The following is a 23378-nucleotide window of genomic DNA, read 5'->3' as shown; positions in this document are numbered from 1 at the left end:
CCTGTTTTGTCACACTTTGTCCTCTCGTGCTAACCACAATACCAGGTTAACAGCTGACTCTTCCCCGAAAGGGTTCTCGTCTTGAGCATAGTAATCTGTAGTTGACTACTGCGACCGATATTGCCTCACATGACGTGCATTTCATTGTGTTTCCTCCTAAACCACGCATATTTTACTATTTTCTTCCACGTCTTTCAGCTCTTAATGATCTGATATTAATAATAATTGCTTTACGTCCCTCTAACTACTTTTATGGTTTTCGGAGACACTGAGGTGCCGGAATTTAGTCCCACAGGAGTATTTGAGCACCTTCAAATTCCACCGGACTGGGCCAGGTTCAAACTTGCGAAGTTGGAGTCAAAATGCCGGCACGTCAAACATCTGAGCCACTCAGCCTGGCAGGAAGCACGAAATGCAGATACGTTTAATTTAGTTGTATAACATGTCCATTATTCATTTGAAAAAAACGTTCGATGTGTTTCGATAATCCAATTCCGATGCTACTCATTTGGACATCATATCCCACGCATCTTTCCTTGGCGTAAGGAACTGCCTTCTTTCTTCTACTTTTACGCAATGCACAACGGGGATCGTACCGTATTTCACATCCTGCCGTGCATATCCCAACCAATAATAATATCACACGCTCATACAGATCCCGCACAGACACAAGTCATTTCCATACTCACTAGAGCACTGGGCTGACGAACACAGATATCCCAATCCCTTAAAGGACGTTACAGCAAATGAACCAGTATTAACGCTGACAATTTGATACATCTCCAGGGTCCAAAACCGATGACTAGGGTTGTCTGAAGTACCTAAGACGTAAACTAAGTACTAACAACAACAAAACCAGTCTGACAAGAATGTAACGTAACATGGTATTCACTGGTAGCAGCCTTCAGCTGTTATCGTAGTTCAGCTGCTCGTAAACATAAAACCAGTTTGGCAAGTATATTACATAACATCTCGTGGCATTGCATAGGTAGCGTTCAGCTGTTACAGTAGTACATTTGCTCGTAAACATAAACAGAAACCAGTTTGGCATGGATGGCGCGTGACTTGCCTGTTATCAACGGAAAGCTATTCATTCACAAGAACAAGGCATACTACCTATTCTAAAAACATCGTATCCCTTTGCTCTCGAAAATAACTTCCGAGGATTACTAAAAGTTTGATATATAGTGGTTCGTCACATTTTCTATTGCTACAAGAAATATCTGCAAGTATACCCCTAACAGCCTGTATATCTGTTGCCTGAGCAGGCTTCTACAAGGATGTTACACAACACCTTTCCTCATAAATTCTAGTGTGTCTATAGTGTATTTATAATGTAAAGAATATTGTGCAACAATCTCGAGTCAAAGATACATTATTCTGGATGTTAGTGTGTTGCACAACGTTACTGTGGATCATACATCATATATACAAGTAATAATAAATTATATACTATTAATTACAGGTTCTTACATTAACTAAACTCACATATATATATATATATATATATATATATACAGCACATGTTTCATGACATAACCTCACAAATAATATTATTGTCTGACTACGTAAATAATAATAATAATAATAATAATAATAATAATAATAATAATAATATTAATAGGGGCTGCCTGGCCAAGACGGTAAAGGCATAATCAGTTCGCCTGGAAGAACGTGGGTTCGAATCCCCGCCAGGAAGTCGTAAAATTTAAGAAATGAGATTTCCACTTCCGGAGGTGCATATGACCCTGAGGTTCACTCAGCCTACACCAAAAATGAGTACCAGGTTAATTCCTGGGGGCAAAGGCAGCCGGACATAGAGCTAACCACTCTACCCCATTAAGTGCCAGGGTTACGAATAGTGGAAGCCTTTACCTTCCACCACTCCCAGAGCCTTCATGGCTTGTACGGAGACGACTTAGCTTTTTTTTTTTTTTTTACTAATACTAATAAGTAGATGTAAATATGTCATAGCCATACCTCACAAATAATAATAATAATAATAATAATAATAATAATAATAATAATAATAATAATAATAATAATAATAATTTGAGCTCGATACTTGTATTATCTATGCATGGGTTGAAGAATATTGTTTTCAAGTTACATCAGTCTATTACACTTGAGTCATCTCTTATTCTTTCTGATCCATTCTTTACACTCATTTGCTAATTTTCATATTCAAATCTCTTTTCTAGACATTAAGCAAGATGACGATAACTTACAGAACTCAACATTAATGACAACATAATGTTCCACTTTGACAATGCATAACACAGCTGTATATTTACATAATCATTTTTAACTTTTTATTGATGATAGAACAATCCTTTTCTAAGTGTTCAAATCATAAATGAGGACACAAGATGCAGAAGCCGCCAAACCCACATTGACAAAATCTTCAGAAATTGAGAAGAACATGCCTCTGCTTTACAATTTGTTCTTATTGTGTGTGTATTGGACAAGAGATATGTAGAGGGTTTGGGAATATATGAGCAAAGAAAAATAAATATATACCTATTACTTTTGCTGTAAATGTGGATTTTATTTTGGACTTGGAGGGTTTTGGTTGGAACATGTTGGTAATCATAAATTCAAAATTATGTTATGTAGACGAATGTAGATGAATGAGACGCTAAGTCTCTGCAATAAAGTATTTTCCATTAATAATGAAATATTTCAATAATAAAAAGCTTTTTTACAAGTGTACATTCAAGAATAATATTTTAATTGAATTAGTTATGGTTCACCAAATAGATCTTAACAATCAAAAATCATTTACATTGTTTTAAACTCTCAGATCAGGTACACATTCACTCCCATTCCCTTCACAGGCAGGCTCATTTTCCACTAATAAGCTAGATTTTCATTGGAAGCATTGATGAGGTCCTTGTAGAATTTGAGGCTCTCCATTTCTTGCTATTACATTCTATTACTTTTTCAGTAGGTTGTCTATGTCTATGAGATTTTCTTTTTTCACTTGGACACTGTTTGGAAGAATATTGTTTCGTAATCTCTTTCCCTTCTTTAGAATACTTTTAGGGATATATCGATCAGTACGGTAATGTGCTTCACCCTGAACTGTAACTCCACTGCATGTTTTTCTCATTATTATTCTCCTGATCGGACATGGAATTATTTTAACAGAACAATCTTCCATATTATTAATTTATTTCTTGGTAATTTAAACAAATGTATGTGATCTTATGACCTCTGTTAAATGAAATCTATGAACTATGTCACGCGAGATGAATGAGCAGTTTCATTGACTCCTGTGGACTTGGCGGTTCTTGCTTGCCATGACCCGAAGGACTTGGCAGTTATTGCTTGAAACTGCAAATTTCTACATGCATTTTTAACATAAAATGGTGGGATTTGCTTACAAGTAATAAAATATAATCAAAGAATTCTCCATTGCCCACATAATGGCGTATATAGCTTCAAAATGTCAGAAATTGGACTTCACGAGTTCTGCATATTTTGTCCTCAAATGTACTCTAGTCAAGTTATCAGTGTACTTTTTCTTCATCGTATAGGTTTGTTTTTAATCCACAAGTTTTTAACTACATGCTTCAAAGTGCTTCAATAAGTTTCATAAAGATTGTTTCAATAAATTATGATTATATGTCTTTTTATTTAATTATATCACAGCTGAAGATGAATGAACGAGTTGAACCTGGTAAAAATCCACAGTTCTAGCCCTTCAGGCAAGCAACTCAAAGTAATACAGGATGAGAATATATTCTTTATTTATTCCTAAAAATTAAATCTTTTCCTCAATCATCGTTATCCGGTGGATTAGATTAGCAGTTTGCCTTTTTCTACCGCTAGGAGCAGTAATGAGAGTTAATGTATTGTTTCGCTTAAGCACCACTACATGCAGTAATGTGAGTCAATGTAGAGTTTCACTTAAGCTCTTATAACTACATTTAGTTGTCAGAAATTGGACTTGGTTGGTTCAAAATAACTAGTGGGCTGAGACAGGGAAGTGTTCTATCACCAATCCTGTTTACAATAGTAATGGATGACATCATGAGAACAGCAAAAGCAGCATATGGAGGAAGAGAAATGAACTTGATGTTATTTGCAGATGATATTGTGATTTGGGGAGAAGACGACAGGATGGTTCAAGAACAGTTGAATGTGGTGAATGGGAAGATTGAAGAATGTGGATTGAAAATAAGTGTAGAAAAGAGTAAAACTCTTGTTATGACTAGAGGGGAGAAAGAAGGAAAAGGTCAGATTAGACTTGCAGACAAGCCCCTGGAAGTAGTGGAAACGTTTAAATACCTGGGGAGTGAATTAATGAAGAATGCTCGACTGGATGCTGAGATTAGTAAAAGGATTCAAGCTGGAAGTTGTTTCTATCATAGTGTAAGAAACATGTTATGGGACAAAGATGTGCCAACGGAAGCAAAGGATACTATGTACAAGATGTATTACGTACTCATAACAACTTACGGAGCAGAAACTTGGACGATGACAAAGAAGGATGAGAGTCGAATACAGGCAGCCGAAATGAAGTTCTTGAGGAGTATGCTACAGAAGAGTAGAAGAGACAAAATAAGGAATGAGAAAATCCGGGAAGAAATTGGAGTGGAAAAAATGAATGATAGAATAGAGAAGAGCCGACTAAGATGGTTTGGGCACATAAAGCGAATGAGCGACGAATGAATGCCAAAAAAGGTGATGGAAATGCAAATCCAAGGAAGCAGAGGCCGTGGACGACCACGATTGAGATGGAAGGATACCATCCAACGCAGCATTATAGAAAGAAACCTGGACTGGGACACAGTGTTGGAGGAGGAGTGGTGGAAAGACCGAAGAAAGTGGAGAGGAACCATATTTGCCCCTACCTGGCTACAGATGGATAAAGGAAAATGATGATGATGAACTACATTTAGTGTGGACATTTTTCAAGAAATCAAAAAACGCCTGAGAGTATTGAACCAAGGAACACATAACGGAAAGAATTGTGTAAATAAGCTAGAATTTGAATTTTTTTAAAAAGCAAGTAAAGAAACAAGTGATTATAGGCTGATTTTCTGGAACTGCATTTAGGCCAGAAGTGATTTTTGAATTCTTTTCTTTCTTTTTTTTCTTAATTTGATAGAACTATCAAAAGACTCCCAATTTGAAACCTTTCTGGGCCCTTTAGCCCTTCAACTTTCAGCACAGTTGAGGAAATTGCTTAATTTTATGTTTTTCGTAGTCTGGAGACCTCTACTTTGTCTGCCCTGAAATGTTTTCAACATTAGAAAAAGTACTGAATAGGTGAGAAACATACATAATTTCTGTTTATGAGAATGATAATGGAGAGTGTTGCTGGAGTGAAAGATGACAGGGAAAACCGGAGTACCCGGAGAAAAACCTGTCCCGCCTCCGCTTTGTCCAGCACAAATCTCACATGGAGTCACCGGGATTTGAACCACGGTATCCAGCGGTGAGAGGCTGACGTGCTGCCGTCTGAGCCACGGAGGCTCCCTCTTGTCTATAGCAAATATGCTGAAATGCTTAGTGTTTTAGAATACTAGTACAGGCTTTCTATTCCCTATCTTCTACATTCACAAAATTCCTGCTCTCAGCACCAAATGCTTTTAAACAGTTATTCATTTGCTTTACTGCCTCAAGATTGTAACTATACTTTACAAGCTATCAAAACTCCTGGCATATTGGTCATGTGCGAGATTCCAGAATCAAAATGTGTCAAAATCGTAGTACTTGTAAAATACTTAAATTTAAAATATTTCCTTTTTCTTTATTTCTTTCTTTCACAAAATAAGTCGGTATAGTCCTGAATATGTTATATTTATTTTTTAGAAAGCATACAGAAAATTTTATAATTACTCGATTATTTTTTCTTCATTGAATACTGAAGAATTGGTTACTGTTGACAGGATGACCAGTTTCCACATTGAGCCACCCTCTGATCATGGACGACACTGGATGCTCAAAAAGTGGGATTGCATCACAACATTTCTGGAAGAGAACCGACAAAATATCTTCTACCTATTTGTTTTCTATGTCATCACCATAGCACTCTTTGTAGAACGGTTCATACGTAAGTATATGCAACGTTAAAATATGATTAAATCAAACATACTTTTAGGGCTTATTTATATTGAAATTAAAATTTCCCCATTAATTCTTCAATCCACTTGTATAGAATTTAAGATTGAACTCTCACTTATTTCTGAAGATCAGTTGTTGAATGGTACTCGGAAACAAACGGCACATTGATCTCTGCATGCATTTTTTATCTAACTGTAGTGTAAATGTAATACGTCTTATTTGAATATGTTCCTAATCATGTTCTTACTAATCAGGACATTATGTTCCTTCATAGTTTTTATTTTTTATATGCACGATATCTAGTCTGGGGAAAGTATTAGTATAAACTTTTAAATTGATATAAATTTATGATTGGCTAATTTGGTTGAGTGCTTTGATATGAATCAATTTTAAAGAACATCTAAGTGATAAAATATGTCTAGCTTTGAAATTCTAAGAGAAGGAGCACCAGCAGAATTTATTATTTTAAACACTAAACTTTAATTTTCTGAGCATTATGTGGAGAAAATGAAATGAAAATGAATGAATGAATGTCTTTTCTCAGCCTGTGTATACTGCAGTGTTTGCAGATACTTCTGCAAGAATTCGGGCCCTGAAAATGGATACAATTCTTTATTTCATACTCAATTGTTTATTAAGGTTGGTTAGATACCAGTATATGATCAACATAATTTAAGATCTTAGGCCTTCAATCATTACATATGGGAAACAGTGTCTCTAAAGTATGATCTTATAAATAAGCTATTATATCCCATCACGTTGCAAGTGTTAGGTTTACTGTACAGTAGTAATCTGGCTTGAGGAAACATGGAAATTTGTAATTAAAAAAAATTGAGTTCCTCCAGAAAACTTTTCAAACTTTGGTTAGCAGAGATTATCCTTCATCATCATTTTCCTTTATCCAGCTGTAGCTGGGTAGAGGCAAATATTGTTCCTCTCCACTTTCTTTTAGTCTGATATATTCTAATAGGCTAGCACTTATGATGTGCAAAAATTCAATGTCGAATACAATTTAAGTATATTTTGTAATCACCGAGCTCGATAGCTGTAGTCGCTTAAGTGAGGCCAGTATCCAGCAATCGGGAGATAGTGGGTTCGAGCCCCACTGTCGGCAGACCTGAAGATGGTTTTCTGTGGTGTCCCATTTTCACTCCAGGCAAATGCCGGGGCTGTACCTTAATTAAGGCCACGGCCGCTTCCTTACAATTCCTAGGCCTTTCCTATCCCATCATCGCCGTAAGACATACCTGTGTCGGTGCAACGTAAAGCAAATAGCAAAAAAAAAATTTGTAATCAGAGTAATGGTTATCCAGAAAAATTAATTGGTGAGAGGCTGCTGCTTTTTTCTTTATCATCATCATGTATCTTACATCAGAAAGTTATCAAGAAGCACATATAGCACAAATATGCAAGAAAGACACTTCTTCCAATGTAATTGATCTATTATTGGAAATTATAAATTTACCAGCTAACTCATTCTTGGTTGTCAGCATTTGCCTTAATGCACCAATGTGGGCTCATCAGTTGGTAACATGCACACCTACCAAGATGCATGGCTAGTGCATGTAGTGGAGGCTACTACTACTACTACTACTACTACTACTACTACTACTACTACTACTACTACTAAAATGTTTTCATTCCTCCCCTGAAGGGGGAGGCGAGCCCCCAGGACGGCGACGCCATCTCTCAGGCCGGGATATTTCAGACGGTGAAGGAGATGCATGGAGAAGGTGAGGGGGTTGGCGGTTGTGGCCTATACTAAGAACTCTCCCAGCATTCGCCTTAGTGCAGGAGAATGGGAAACCACAGAAAACCATTCTTGGGACAGCAGATGCTTGAGGCCTGCCATGAGATCCAGCCCTGTCCCGTCTCCCGAATGCAGAGGCGTAGAGCCAGGGTAGAGTCATGGCCACCCCTCCACTGCTGGGTTGGCCGATCAGAGTGCAGAGCTGCTGGCCCACGGACCAGCCATGGCCACTTATGGGCCGAGACCCACTCTGCATCTACCAACGTAGTGGAGGCCACTGCATAGACTTCCTTGAGTCTCAGGCAGTGTCAATGCACTATGAAAGACTTATCTCTTTTATACAAATGTCGATGTCTGCTAGGCAATCAGGTGGTGTAGATTTTGATTCCCATACGGAACTTGAAATATTTGTTCTGAATGAGTAAATTTGTAATTGCAATATAATTAATCCATTACTGGAAATTATAAATTATTGGTTCATCAATCAATACTGATCTGCATTTAGGGCAGTCGCCCAGGTGGCAGATTCCCTATCTGTTGCTTTCCTAGCCTTTTCCGAAATGATTTCAAAGAAATTGGAAATTTATTGAATATCTCCCTTGGTAAGTTATTCCAATCCCTAACTCCCCTTCCTATAAATGAATATTTGCCCCAGTTTGTCCTCTTGAATTCCAACTTTATCTTCATATTGTGATCTTTCCTACTTTTATAAACGACTTACAAACTTATTCGTCTACTAATGTCATTCCACGCCATCTCTCCGCTGACAGCTCGGAACATACCACTTAGTCGAGCAGCTCTTCTTCTTTCTCTCAATTCTTCCCAACCCAAACATTGCAACATTTTTGTAACGCTACTCTTTTGTCGGAAATCACTCAGAACAAATTGAGCTGCTTTTCTTTGGATTTTTTCCAGTTCTTGAATCAGGTAATCCTGGTGAGGGTCCCATACACTGGAACCATACTCTAGTTGGGGTCTTACCAGAGACTTATATGCCCTCTCCTTTACATCCTTACTACAACCCCTAAACACCCTCATAACCATGTGCAGAGATCGGTACCCTTTATTTACAATCCCATTTATGTGATTACCCCAATGAAGATCTTTCCTTATATTAACACCTAGATACTTACAATGATCCCCAAAAGGAACTTTCACCCCATCAACGCAGTAATTAAAACTGAGAGGACTTTTCCTATTTGTGAAACTCACAACCTGACTTTTAGCCCCGTTTATCAACATACCATTGCCTGCTGTCCATCTCACAACATTTTCGAGATCACGTTGCAGTTGCTCACAATCTTGTAACTTATTAATCACTCTATAGAGAATAACATCATCCGCAAAAAGCCTTACCTCCGATTCTACTCCTTTACTCATATCATTTATATATATAAGAAAACATAAAGGTCCGATAACACTGCCCTGGAAGAGTAGTTTGAAACCTAAACTTATAACAGCTATCCTCTATTATAATTTACCTTAGATATCCACTCACTTGCGCAACAGTCCCGAAGGGCCATGGAGTATCAAATGACCACTGCTCAGCCCAAAGGCCTGCAGATTACAAGGTATTGTGATCGGCACTACAAATCCTCTCAGCTGTTATTCTTGGCTCTCTAGACTGGGGCCAGATGGCTCCTTAATTGTAATTGCGTAGGATGAGTGGCCCTCGAGCCAGCTCTCCCATTCAAGTAAAAATCCCTGACCTGGTCTGGAATTGAACCCAGGATCTTTGAGTAAGAGGCAGGCATGCTATCCCTATAGCACAGGGTCACCCATCTTGTACAAAGTTCAAAAACATTTTCCCTCATTCTAAATTTTATAGACACAAAACATTAGATCATAAACTTTTTTTATACATTTGACGATTGCCATTCAAATTCCAAGGAATTCTGCTCTAGTTCACTCTCAGATCTGTCCTGCAACTAGCCTGTAATCAGTTACATAATTGAAATATAATGTTCATAATATATGAATGGATACTCCTGATGGACTAAAAAAATCTTAGAAACATTTAATATGTTTAACTGAGCTATCTGTGTTGGTATGTAAACAAAAGAGTAGTGATATACCCAGGAGTGCAAGTGTTTATTCTTGTTGTGAACCTTAACATTCTGTTCATCTGTATTGCAGACTATTCCTTCATGGCAGAACATACAGATTTGCGACATATTATGGGCGTTGGAATTGCAATTACACGTGGGTCGGCAGCATCTCTCAGTTTCTGCTATAGCTTACTGCTACTCACAATGTCACGCAACTTGCTTACAAAATTGAAGGAGTTTTCGGTGCAACAGTACATCCCACTTGATGCACACATTCAGTTCCACAAGATCGCAGCATGCACAGCACTATTTTTCTCATTACTACATGCTGTGGGTCATATTGTAAACTTCTACCACGTCTCTACACAGCCCGTAGAACATTTACGATGCCTCACAAGCGAAGTGCATTTTCCTTCAGACTACAAGCCAGGAATCTCATTCTGGCTGTTCCAGACACTCACAGGTGAGTTAAAACTCATTGAGTACTTATAGTATATTGATACATCATTGAAGTGTTCCTTGATTATTTAAACTTGTACTACTTTCATGTACTGTTTAATGACTATTGATAAAATAATGTTTATACAGAAATGCATAAGAAAACAATCCTTTACATTAGTTTTGAATTACAGTACTTGACTTAAATACTGAATGTTAAAAAAAAAGAAACCTTAATATAAATTGTACCGGGCGGTACACCTCTACTCTGTTTATTTAAAAGTTGCGCCAGTTGAAACTCCTCTTCTGGAGGAAGGTTGAACTTTATCTATTCTATTGATTCTCTACTTTCTCAGAAGATGTCACCACGTGGAAAATTTTGAGTTTTTGAACTGTGTCACTTTTGATGTGTTTTTGTTTCGCTTGAAGTAAGAAGTGTGAACTTTCTCTTCTAGAGGACACTACTGAAGAATTACAATAGTGCAACCTAGTGCGAAATCAAAGAACTATTTTGTTGGAGAAATTTTTATTTCAAAAGTTTGTTTCTTGTTAAATTTCTTTCTGTTATTGTTTAAGTTGGCTGTATACCCCTCTTTTTCCCCTAGTTTGGATCTAGCCAATCCCGAATTTCTTTAATTAATTTTCCACCAATAATGTGTTTCTTTTTCCTCTATGTAGGGGTTTCTTTTCCCGAACCAATAAAGATTTTGTGGGAGGGTGTTTTATTTCCCCTAACGCCTAGAATCTTCCGCGAGGGGATATAAACTGCTGATTTTGGGGTCTCCGGGCCACTTCTGTTCCATCTTTCAGTGTATTAAGTACATAGCAGGAGGCGGGAAGCGCCTCTTTCTTCTTCAGCCGTTCAACACCAGGTAATGGCCTATTAATAACTTCTTTTCTTGCTAGGTCGGCAGTTTAACACTCGCGGCGGGTTCGAAGCATTTCCATCATGTAACCTTTTTCCTAAAATGTAATTACTCTTTTCATCTTTTTCTTGTAAAGCTACATATTGGGATAGAGAGTGCTAACCCTCTCGAGCTCCCACTCACAGTTGTTTTGAGGTGAACTTATTTTCTCAAACTATTCTTCGTTTATGTAATGTAAAGTGTTCTTCTCTAAGTCACCTCTGTAGTATGGGATTAGCCCTTGCGTTAGCGGCCCAGAGCCAGATTAGGTTTTAAAAAAAAAAAAAAAACAAAGTGTATTAGGAGTGCAAGATCGCCTCCTCTCAAATTGTTATTTTAGAGGTCATGTAATCAACCTTCTTTTCATGTAATAGACCTCTGTAGGTTGGGTATTTTACCCCTGTGAATACGTCCTTAGAGGACAGCTTGAAGGTAGAGTTTGGTTTGGCCTTTGAGAGGCTTAAATTTTAAGAGCGGATCGCTCTTTTGAAAATGGAGTGTCATATGCCTCGTGGAGGCTTTTCTGTGTAATTCGGAGCCAGGGGCTCCTAGGGATGAATGGGGTTTTCTGCCCCTCTGTTAAAACTTGTGTTTGTGGTAAAACTGAGCTGATCGCAGAAGTCAGGGCGTGAAGCCCAAAACCTGTAAATATTGTATCTCCCCTTGTTTTGCTACAGTGTACCTGCCATGTCTGTTATTGCTTTGTTTTTGAAAAGAAAATATAACCTAGTTAAATTTTAAATTACTTTTACATTAACTTTGATTCCGTAGTTTGAAACCCATTCACGCCCGCACCTTCTTACGCCTCTACCTACCGCTAAAACACGGTAACAAGTGGTAGCAGAGCGTGGTTGAATGGGTCTCAATTTAGCCCCTTTTTACGGCTAAACATTGCTTTGATTCGAACTCTAACAATCGTCTCAGTTGCTGGAATTTTTTGAGTTTTTCAAAATTGTTCTGTCATCATGCCCGGCCCTCGCGATGTTCTCCTCCTTAACTATTTGCGCAAAGAGGAGTTGATATACGAGTTAACTATCAGAAATGTGCAATCTGGAGGCACGGTTGCAATCGACACCAACAAGCTTAGAGAGTCCCTTGATTTGCCCATTTCCATCCCCAATTTGGGAGAGAAAGAAATTGACGACTCTCTTTCCACGATCGTCGAGAATATTACTGGGCTAGCATCTGTAGTCAGCTTTTTTGATGAAAACGATCCGTCTCCTAATCAAATTAAGCGTGTGCAAGGCAGGCTATATCACTTTTCAAATAGAGTTAATGATCTGTTGTCTCTGAAGGTGAATGACGTTCAGAGGAAGCAAGCTAATACGCTCCTTGAAACTATCTCTGAATTGTCTAGTAAAGTCACTCAATTGTTAACGGGGGAAGTTCCTCCCAAATCTGATCAGCCCACCGTTGTGAATGTAAGTAGTGAGGAAGAACCTGCTAAGGGAGAAGGCAATAGGATAACCGTTGCTGCTCAAACTATCTCTGCCCCATTGGACAACGAGTCTGAACGCCGCACATCGTTGAACAATGTACGTGCTGAATTAACTTCCTTGCCATTGAAACCTTTACCTACTATGTCGCCCGGGTTTAGCAGCTTGCCTCATCCATTGGCAATGTTGCTCAGAGGTATATCCAAGTTTTCCGTTAATACCACCAGTGACGTAATTTCATTTTTAAGATTTCTAGTAGAATTTCAGGATCATGCCCTTGTTTTTTCTCTGTCTCCATGTCAAATCTTGCAAATTATCTATCCGTATGCTATTGGTATTCTCTCTGATAAAATCGTAAGAGCCATCGCCGAGCAATCATCTATTGAGGATTTCCATGCCCATTTGCTAGCTAACTTCATCCCGGCTAGGGCCAGGTCCTCCCTGATTCAGAAGTACTATTACCGTGTACAGCGCTTGGATGAAAACTTGGCTGATTTCATTCAAGATATCAAATTCTACACTAGGGTGTTTGCTCTGCACTTTCCTGAAGATCAGATTGTGCAGGCTATTGTAGAAGGTATTTCGCCATCCTACAGGTCATATTTGTGTTTCGCGGCGTGTCCGCAAACCTTCTCTGAACTTGAAGCATTGGCTGTCTCAGCGGAAGGAGTTAGATACGCCGATTCCTTGCGTGTCGCGAAAGAACCCCCGCCTTCCTTTAGTAACACTCGGCCTCCACCTCGCCGACCAGTCAATCCCCGTAAATGTTATGCTTGCGGGTCGCCTGAACATCTGCGGAATAAGTGTCCTCTGATCAAGTCAAGTGGGACAAGGAATGGAGTAGGGTCATCACAAGGCTGTTTTAAGTGTGGGGCCTTCTCACATATCGCCAAGAATTGCCCAAACTCAAATAGCACCCCCTCCTGCTCAACTTCTGGTGCAAATTCCAGCTATTCCAATAATAAAAAGTGACTAGTGGCGTCGGCTGAGCCGACTAATCCATCTTCCCGAGACTTAGCCCCTAGTAAACAGGTTGTAAATGCAGAGAACGACCAGCCTTCAAATTCATCTTTTGAATGCCCTAAAGAGTGTCTTAGGATTGCGGCGGATACCCCCGCACCTGTTCCTTTTCTTAAGATTGAGTTAAATAACGAGCCTATAACAGCTCTCTTAGATTCAGGCAGTGTTTGTTCCATTATTTCGGCTGATTGGTATTCTAAATTGAAATCTGTTTGTAAACTCCCTGACTATGTCTCTTCTCCTGTTCAATATGTTTCGGCTAATTCATCTCCATTAGAAATTCTAGGTTCCATACATGTCAAAATTCGGGTTTTTAAATTTACATGGAAGATCAAATTGTTTGTGGCCAAGCGTTTGTCTTGCCCCATCATATTGGGAGCGGACTTCATTTCTCACACTGGTCTTGTGCTCGATCTCCAGGGTAGGTCGTGCATATTCAAATTTGCGTCCAATTGTAGAATTCCCTTGTTAAAGTGTAATTCTGTATCATGTTCATCTATTTCGCCTACCCAGGATGAGATGTTGTTAGACCTTAGACATCTACCTGAGGAGCAGGCTGATAGTATTCGGAAACTGTGTCAGTCGTTTCCCGAGGTGTTCTCTGATACTCTTGGTGTTACTGACCTTATTGAATACAAAATTGAGGTTACGGATTCGATTCCTGTCCGTTTTCCACCGTATAGGCTATCTCCACCTAAAATGAAGGCTCTGAAAGAAATCATCGATCAGATGTTGAAGGATGGTATTATTAGGCCCTCTAAGTCAGCGTATTCTTCGCCTATTTTTCTAGTCCCGAAACCCCAAGGAGGCTTCAGGCCTGTCATTGATTACAGGGCTCTCAATCGGAAGGTGGTGTTGCAATCTGTGCCCCTTCCCGACCTTCATTCTTGCTTTTCATGGTTTCGTAAGGCCAAGTTCTTCACCATCTTGGACTTGAATCAGGCCTATAATCAAATTCCCCTTGCCGAAGAGTCTAAACATCTTACAGCGTTTGCCACGGACTGGAATTTATATGAATACAACCGCGTGCCTTTCGGGCTCCCCACGGGGGCAGCTGTGCTCACTAGGCTACTAGATAGGGTCTTTTCCGACATCAAATTTGAGTACTTATATCACTACTTGGATGATGTCGTCGTATTTTCCGAAACCTTTGAAGAACATCTAGATCATTTGCGAGAAGTTCTCAATCGCCTTCGTAAGGCTGGGTTAACTGTTAAGTTGTCCAAGGTTGCCTTTGCTAAGCCCTCTATGTCATTCCTAGGGCATATTGTGTCACCTGATGGTGTAGCAGTCGATCATTCTAGAACACAGGCCATCCGTGATTTTAAACCTCCTAAGGACATCAAAGGTATCGCTAGATTCATTGGTATGGTGAATTTCTTCAGGAAGTTTATTCCTAACTTCGCTAATAGAGCGGCGCCCTTAAACCTTCTTCGTAGGAAAGGCATCAAATTCGAGTGGGGACCTTCTCAACAAGCCGCTTTTGAAGACCTTAAATTAGCTCTCTGTAATGCCCCTGTACTTGCTATGCCTGATTTCTCGAAGAAATTCATCGTCCAAACGGACGCGTCGTCGTCAGCTGTAGCTGCAGTCCTTCTTCAAGAGACTGAACTAGGGAGGCGTCCCATCGCCTATGCATCTAGGACTCTATCGGTTCAAGAAGCCAAGTATTCCATCTATGAGCTCGAAGGGTTGGCAGTCTTATTCGCCTTAGAAAAGTTCCGTCTCTATCTGGAACATGTCAAATTCGACCTGGAGACAGATAACCAAGCCTTAAGCTGGGTCTTAGGTAGGCCGCGTCGTACTGGTCGTATAGCCCGTTGGGCTATCCGTATTTCTGCCTTCCAATTCGATGTCAGGCATATCAGAGGTACTGAAAATGTGGTTGCTGATGGACTCAGCCGTATGTTTTCAAACGACGTTGAGAACCATGAACCGGTCGACCGTTCATCACCTCCCGAGTCCACACTAGTTGATGTTAGTGCCATTTTAACTGATGCCCCCATGCTCTTTAGGGATATCGAGAAATACCAACGTGAAGATCCGACGCTGGCTCCGATAATGGAAACCCTTTCTTCTGGGGAACATGTCGTCCCTTATGTTCTGAGGAATGGTGTTTTATGTTGCCCTTCGAGGCATGACAAGATGATGAAAGTTGTCGTTCCAGCTGTTCTCGTGCCTATGATCTTCAAATACTATCATGAGACCCCATTGGGGGGGCATCTTGGAATCTTTAAAACCCGTGAAAAGATTCGTGAAAGGTTCATCTGGAAAGGTATGGACGGTGAAATTCGTGAACTTGTAAAAGCTTGTAAATCTTGTTTGATCAGTAAACCCACCATGTCCACTAAAGTAGGCCTTTTGTCTTCTCATCAAGCGTCGCGCCCCATGGAACGCCTGTATATTGATTATGTAGGACCCTTCCCCCAGTCGAAGGGAAATGCCAACAAATTTATCTTTGTATGCGTAGATGGTTTTACCAGATTTTCCTGGTTATTTCCGACTAAGCTGGCTACCGCTCAGTCCACCATTACTTGCCTAAATTCTATTTTTGCTTCTTTTGGTCCGTGCCAATACATTGTATCTGATAATGCTAAAGCTTTTACATCAAATCTGTTTCGTAAATTCTGTTTTGACTTGTCCATCTCTCATGTAACTACATCTGCTTATTACCCTCAACCATCTCTGGCTGAACGGGTTAACCGCAATCTCAGGTCCGCACTTATTGCCTATCATCATGAAGATCATTCTAGGTGGGACACGTCCCTGCATTGGTTAGCTTTTGCTTTAAATTCGGCGGTTCATGAATCTCACAAATTTACTCCAGCTTCTTTGATGTTTAAGTTCGTTCCCAACACGCCGCTCTCTAACCTCTGGTCTCTGAATGACATTCTGCCCGAGACAATAGATCCGGACAACATTAAAGATCTTTGGAAGAAGGCTAAAGCTAATCTTAAAGTGTCTCATGAAAAGGTTAGGGAAAGGTATGATCGTGGACGGAGACCCACCACGTTGAAGGTAGGTGACCAGGTTATGGTCAAAAATTTTGTTCCCGCGGGCAAGCTTGCCCCCAGATTTCATGGGCCTTGTATCATTCTCGATTTTCTTACGCCGGTTACCTTATTGCTAAGTAATCCAGCCACCGAGAGGATATTTAGAGTTCACCTGTCCCAGGTGAAACCGGTGTAATTTCTGTGTTAACTTGCTCCATATTATTTTGAAAGGATATGAAGGTTATATTTTTTTTGAGTTCACTTTTAAGGCATTCTGCCCCTTCTGTAATATTTTGGTTTTAGATGTAAGCCTTATGTAAAACCTGCCCCGACCCGTTAAACTGCCATCCTGTTCTTGCCACGGCCATTACCACGCTCCCGTCTCCTGCTCCTCTCTACACAGTGGCTTAATGAATACCATGAATATCTGCACGCCGCTGGCCCCTCACTCTCTCTACAAGCCTGTACCCTCAAAGAAAATAATTGTCCAACACAATTCTGCCGCCTAGCTTTAATGTTTCAGCGCCCCCGCAGCCGCGCAGCGCCGTGCAGCGACTGGGGAGGGGGATGGGCCCCCTCCTCTCCAGCGAGGACGACATGTGCACGGCGAGCCGGAGCTCACCTCCCGGCCAAGGCTGATGTGCGGCGCACGACCTGCTACATGCCCGCAGCCTGTATCTGTTCACCGCGGGCGCGGCGTACTTCAACACCTCTGCTCCCCTCATAGTGCGGGCGAGCGGTATCTCAGGGTACTTGAGGGGTCCGAGCGGCCTCCGTTGGACGCAAGCTGCAACGGCCGGTCTGGCCATCCGACTCAATCTACATCAACTACATGGACAGTCACCATAAGCAATAATTACATTTGGGAATTTAACAACAATATTTGGCGGACATTGCAAAATTTTTCTTCACCTTTAAGTAGTAAAAGTTTATCTTCAGAAATACAAATTCTACAAACATAAAGCCTTACTGCACCGGCAACAACAAAATTTTGAAATTGCAACCAACCAAATTACTAAAATCTTATAAATGCTTCCGCAATTAATCTTAATATCAACATCAAAACTTGGACCTTATTTTGGAAACAAAGTTTATGTTCTTCTGTGTTACCCCTTGGAGGAACTTTTGGGGGGGGAGGTCTGTACCGGGCGGTACACCTCTACTCTGTTTATTTAAAAGTTGCGCCAGTTGAAACTCCTCTTCTGGAGGAAGGTTGAACTTTATCTATTCTATTGATTCTCTACTTTCTCAGAAGATGTCACCACGTGGAAAATTTTGAGTTTTTGAACTGTGTCACTTTTGATGTGTTTTTGTTTCGCTTGAAGTAAGAAGTGTGAACTTTCTCTTCTAGAGGACACTACTGAAGAATTACAATAGTGCAACCTAGTGCGAAATCAAAGAACTATTTTGTTGGAGAAATTTTTATTTCAAAAGTTTGTTTCTTGTTAAATTTCTTTCTGTTATTGTTTAAGTTGGCTGTATACCCCTCTTTTTCCCCTAGTTTGGATCTAGCCAATCCCGAATTTCTTTAATTAATTTTCCACCAATAATGTGTTTCTTTTTCCTCTATGTAGGGGTTTCTTTTCCCGAACCAATAAAGATTTTGTGGGAGGGTGTTTTATTTCCCCTAACGCCTAGAATCTTCCGCGAGGGGATATAAACTGCTGATTTTGGGGTCTCCGGGCCACTTCTGTTCCATCTTTCAGTGCATTAAGTACATAGCAGGAGGCGGGAAGCGCCTCTTTCTTCTTCAGCCGTTCAACACCAGGTAATGGCCTATTAATAACTTCTTTTCTTGCTAGGTCGGCAGTTTAACACTCGCGGCGGGTTCGAAGCATTTCCATCATGTAACCTTTTTCCTAAAATGTAATTACTCTTTTCATCTTTTTCTTGTAAAGCTACATATTGGGATAGAGAGTGCTAACCCTCTCGAGCTCCCACTCACAGTTGTTTTGAGGTGAACTTATTTTCTCAAACTATTCTTCGTTTATGTAATGTAAAGTGTTCTTCTCTAAGTCACCTCTGTAGTATGGGATTAGCCCTTGCGTTAGCGGCCCAGAGCCAGATTAGGTTTTAAAAAAAAAAAAAAAAACAAAGTGTATTAGGAGTGCAAGATCGCCTCCTCTCAAATTGTTATTTTAGAGGTCATGTAATCAACCTTCTTTTCATGTAATAGACCTCTGTAGGTTGGGTATTTTACCCCTGTGAATACGTCCTTAGAGGACAGCTTGAAGGTAGAGTTTGGTTTGGCCTTTGAGAGGCTTAAATTTTAAGAGCGGATCGCTCTTTTGAAAATGGAGTGTCATATGCCTCGTGGAGGCTTTTCTGTGTAATTCGGAGCCAGGGGCTCCTAGGGATGAATGGGGTTTTCTGCCCCTCTGTTAAAACTTGTGTTTGTGGTAAAACTGAGCTGATCGCAGAAGTCAGGGCGTGAAGCCCAAAACCTGTAAATATTGTATCTCCCCTTGTTTTGCTACAGTGTACCTGCCATGTCTGTTATTGCTTTGTTTTTGAAAAGAAAATATAACCTAGTTAAATTTTAAATTACTTTTACATTAACTTTGATTCCGTAGTTTGAAACCCATTCACGCCCGCACCTTCTTACGCCTCTACCTACCGCTAAAACACGGTAACATAAATAACTACCAAATATGTTACATTATTACTTGCACTAGATTCTTAAACTTACTTAACCCTTCAGCTGCTATAGTATGGATCCTTGCCATTTTGTGTGCCTCTGTCCTTTTCTGTTATCAAATTCCCTCTCACAGGGCAGATAACCATGCTGTAAGAAAAGGAAATTTTCATCAGTCTCTTGTTGACCTAATTTTTTTTGCCTTAGTGCAAAGATTAGTTTTGGAAATCCATCCTAACAAGACATTGGGTGAGAAGGTAGCTTTGAGTAAACCTATGGTGTATAAAGCTATTTCAGACAAATGAATAAAGACTGACTTACTTTTTAGTATCATTGATGAAGTTTTATTAACATTTCAACTGAGTGGGACAGTAAAGCAAAGCAACCTTGAAGTTTTACGTGACCATTGATATCACGAATCGTAGACTCATTTTGTTTTACGTGGAACCTGAACCATGGGGATGTGAATTTCATTTTTAAAATCGTACATACATTGCGTGAGCTTCAGACCATCGCTGCCTTGGTGAGAAGCCAGTGACTGTGCCACTTGGCTGTCATACCTCCGACAGAGACAGACACAACACTTGCAGGAATATCAACATACATGGTAGATAAAAGGAAGGAGGTCATTTACAGTGAAGTTACAGTTAACTGATGAGATTAGTGACTACAATAATATTTTGGCTGTAGTTTAAGAAACTTCAGTTTTGGAACTTAAAATATGATAACTGATAATATTATACAGTAAACATGCTGGAAGCGGAACTTGAGTAAAGCAGAAACTTAACTACTAAGGAATGTTTGCTCGGTCCCAGCAAAGCTTATGGTTTTATAGTGTTCTTATTTTTGTATAATGCGGAATCTCCTCAACGCGGAAACAGAAATGCAAAATGAAAATATTCTCTAAAATCTACTTCTACAATGCAAAAAAATATTAGGAACTGATGTATTCCTACGTACAATATTTGTGCATTTCTTGTGCTGGTTGAGAACTGTCATTTTTTCAACAAACTGACACACATGTTTGGAGAGATAATATGGATGGGGGAACAAATGAAGTGCTTGAAAATGCATCGGCAAGATCCAACTTGTGTCAAGCAAGAAACGTTCACTGCGAGGCTGAGAACTTCATTCGCATTGATGAACAAATTAACACGCGCCACATATTCGAATCAGCTACAGCCCTTCTAGCAGTGGGAAAGGCCGAGAAAGAGGAGATGAAGAAGAAGAAGAAGAAGAAGAAGAAGAAGAAGAAGAAGAAGCAGACAAGCAAGAAGACTAAGATCAAAATGAGATTTGAATCCATGAACAGACCCAGAGTGCTTTTTGATGTAAAGCAATTTGCTATTATATCTAACTCTTCCACACTTCTTGAACTAATGTACTGAGATCAGTTCTGCATTCAGAAAGACATGATTAGAAAGAAGAGGAAACGAAATTTCTTTGTTTGACCTGTGGAAGAAAGCTTTGTGTTGTTAAGTGTTGTATAGTGTGCTGTGATGGAAATCAGTTTAATGAGCATATATTCAGTGTTGTGAAATAGTGCAATATAGTGTTGTAATAGTATCAAAGTGATATAATGTGCATCATACTGTATGTAGGCCTAGTAATAAAGTGCACAAATAATAATTAACAAATCAGCGTACTACAGTACTACGTACATCAATCTGGATAGCAGAGTGTCATACATAGGCAGATACTGGCAAGCTTTAAATACTGTTTAAAAATACTGTATACTGTATGATGTTTCGTGTAACAGTGGTTGTGAATGGTAAAAAAAATATCTGGCATTTTGTGTAATGCAGAAACTTGTCTAATTTAGAAAAACAAAATTGTCCCTTGCGATTCCACTTTGATCAAATGTTACTGTAAGAGCAATCGCATTGACAGTGTAGATGTATCTCCACTCATACCAACTTAATGTAAATTGAATGTCGCCATTTTCACGAAGCAGAAGCATTGCTGTTGAGATCCTGTTCAAAGTGAGATCACTTGTAACAGCTTAGTTATTGTTTAACTTCTCTTTTATAATCAGATTTGTGGCCCTTGAAAAGAAGGAACACTTCAATTGAAAATCTTCAGAGCATTTCCATGCACTTGCATCAAATGTACACTTATAATGAACCATGAGGAAAGTCAGAGGGGCCTAATAAGTGGTATTAATGATTAGTATTCCAGTTAATCAGGAATGAGTGAGTATCTTAACCATACCTTCAGTAGCAACCTTCTTTATGCTTAGGTTTGCTATAACTATGTAACATACTGGTTTGTTACTAAACTGTTGTATTTTTAACTTAGTAGGGACCCTGTGCTAATGCAGCTATCAGCTTAGAGGTAACTCTGTAAACTGTTCTGGAACTGTTCATACAAATCTTCATGAAGTTCAGACTACATATTGAAACCTATGTTAATTTTTTCTAATCAAATAAGGTGTGCCCTTTTACTCCATGGTTGTTAAATAAGTTTTTTTAATGTGTGCTACTTTGTATTTTAAGTTTATCTATAAAGCTGAAGATGGCCCAGTAAAAGGGCCCAAAACTAGTCCTAAATAAAAGATCATTCTTTTAAGTATATTTTGTGCTGATTAGGAGGAGCAATCTTTTCAATTTTCATTGTCATCGTAAATGATAAACACAGAGATGAAACTGATGAATTACGTCGCATATCACTTAGCTGAACAACACATCTTTCTGCCAAGTCTTCCCAGCCCAAACATTGCAACATTTTTGTAACGCTACTCTTTTGTCAGAAATCGCCCAGAACAAAACGAGCTGCACTTCATTGGATTATTTTCCAGTTCTTGAATCAAGTAATCCTGGTGAGGGTCCCATACACTGGAACCATGTCCGGCTCCATAGCTAAATGGTGCTGGCCTTTGGTCACAGGGGTCCTGAGTTTGATTCCTGGCAGGGTCAGGAATTTTAACCAAAATTGGTTAATTTCACTGGGACGGGGACTGGGTGTAAGTGTCATCTTCATCATCATTTCATCCTTATCACGACATGCAGGTCACCTACGGGAGTCAAATCAAAAGACCTGCATCTGGCATGCTGAACTTGTCCTCGGACACTCCCGGTACTAAAAGCCATACACCATTTCATTTTCACTGGAACCATACTCTAGTTGGGGTCTTTCCAGAAACTTGCATGCCTTTACATCTTTACAAAAACTCCTAAACACCCTCATAACCATTTGCAGAGATCTGTACCCTTTATTTACAATCCTTTTTATGTGATTACCCAAATGAAAATCTTTCCTTACATTAACACCTAGGTACTTAGTGATCCCCATAAGGAACTTTCACCCCATCAATGCAGTAATTAAAACTGATAAAATGCTTGCTTCAAAGATAATAAGATTTTAATTGGTGCAGAGGCTATGAGTCACTGACAAAAACATGATTTTTCCATGCTCAAGATGTGTGCATTGTGTTATGTATGATGATTTTTTTTTTCTTTTTTTTTTTGTTGGATGTATTGATTCTTCTGTTGTTAGTAATACAAAACAAGTTATACATTTGATTGGTTATTAGGACTGACTGGAGTGTTGCTGTACATCGTAATGGTGATTATTTTTGTGTTTGCTCACCCTATCATTCGGAAGAAGGCATATAAATTCTTCTGGTCAACCCATCAGCTCTATGTGGCACTGTATGTACTGTCTTTGGTGCATGGACTGGCCCGGCTTACAGGAGCTCCTCGATTCTGGCTCTTCTTCATTGGTCCCGGTATTGTGTATGCACTAGATAAGGTAAGCTTCCCTACTGTTAATTCTTACTGTAATACATAAGGATGTTTGTTGATCATTTAGCTCGCATACAGTGGCAGCTCATGACAAAAATTTTAGGCGATTCACAGTAACGTTTCTGTTCACATCTCAAATGTACCAAAGTAGAATGCAATTCAGTATGAAATAACTTACTTAAATCGTCTCACTTAAACTTCCTTGTATGTTTCCTTCTCCACTCATAATATGGTAGAATTCTTACAACTGAGGATGCATTTTCCTGAGACTAATTGGCGAGTGTACAATAAAACTAAAATTACGAATGCCGGGCTGAGTGGCTCAGACGGTTGAA

At 39.5% G+C, this 23378-nt stretch overlaps 1 protein-coding gene across 1 annotated transcript in view; it reads left to right on the top strand.

The window, feature by feature from the left end:
- The window catches only part of Duox (dual oxidase), a 496654-nt gene that overhangs the window by 423465 nt on the left and 49811 nt on the right, over window positions 1-23378 (top strand). Inside the window, exons 14-16 of the mRNA XM_067142192.2 lie at window positions 5901-6064; window positions 9962-10336; window positions 22833-23050. Of these exons, the coding sequence (XP_066998293.1) occupies window positions 5901-6064; window positions 9962-10336; window positions 22833-23050 (757 nt within the window). The remainder of the gene's footprint in view (window positions 1-5900; window positions 6065-9961; window positions 10337-22832; window positions 23051-23378) is intronic.

This window comes from Anabrus simplex, chromosome 2 (genome assembly GCF_040414725.1).
Source record: "Anabrus simplex isolate iqAnaSimp1 chromosome 2, ASM4041472v1, whole genome shotgun sequence".
NCBI lineage: Eukaryota > Metazoa > Arthropoda > Insecta > Orthoptera > Tettigoniidae > Anabrus > Anabrus simplex.
The sequence above is the reverse complement of the archived record's forward strand: the minus strand, read 5'-3'. Positions and strand labels throughout refer to the sequence as shown.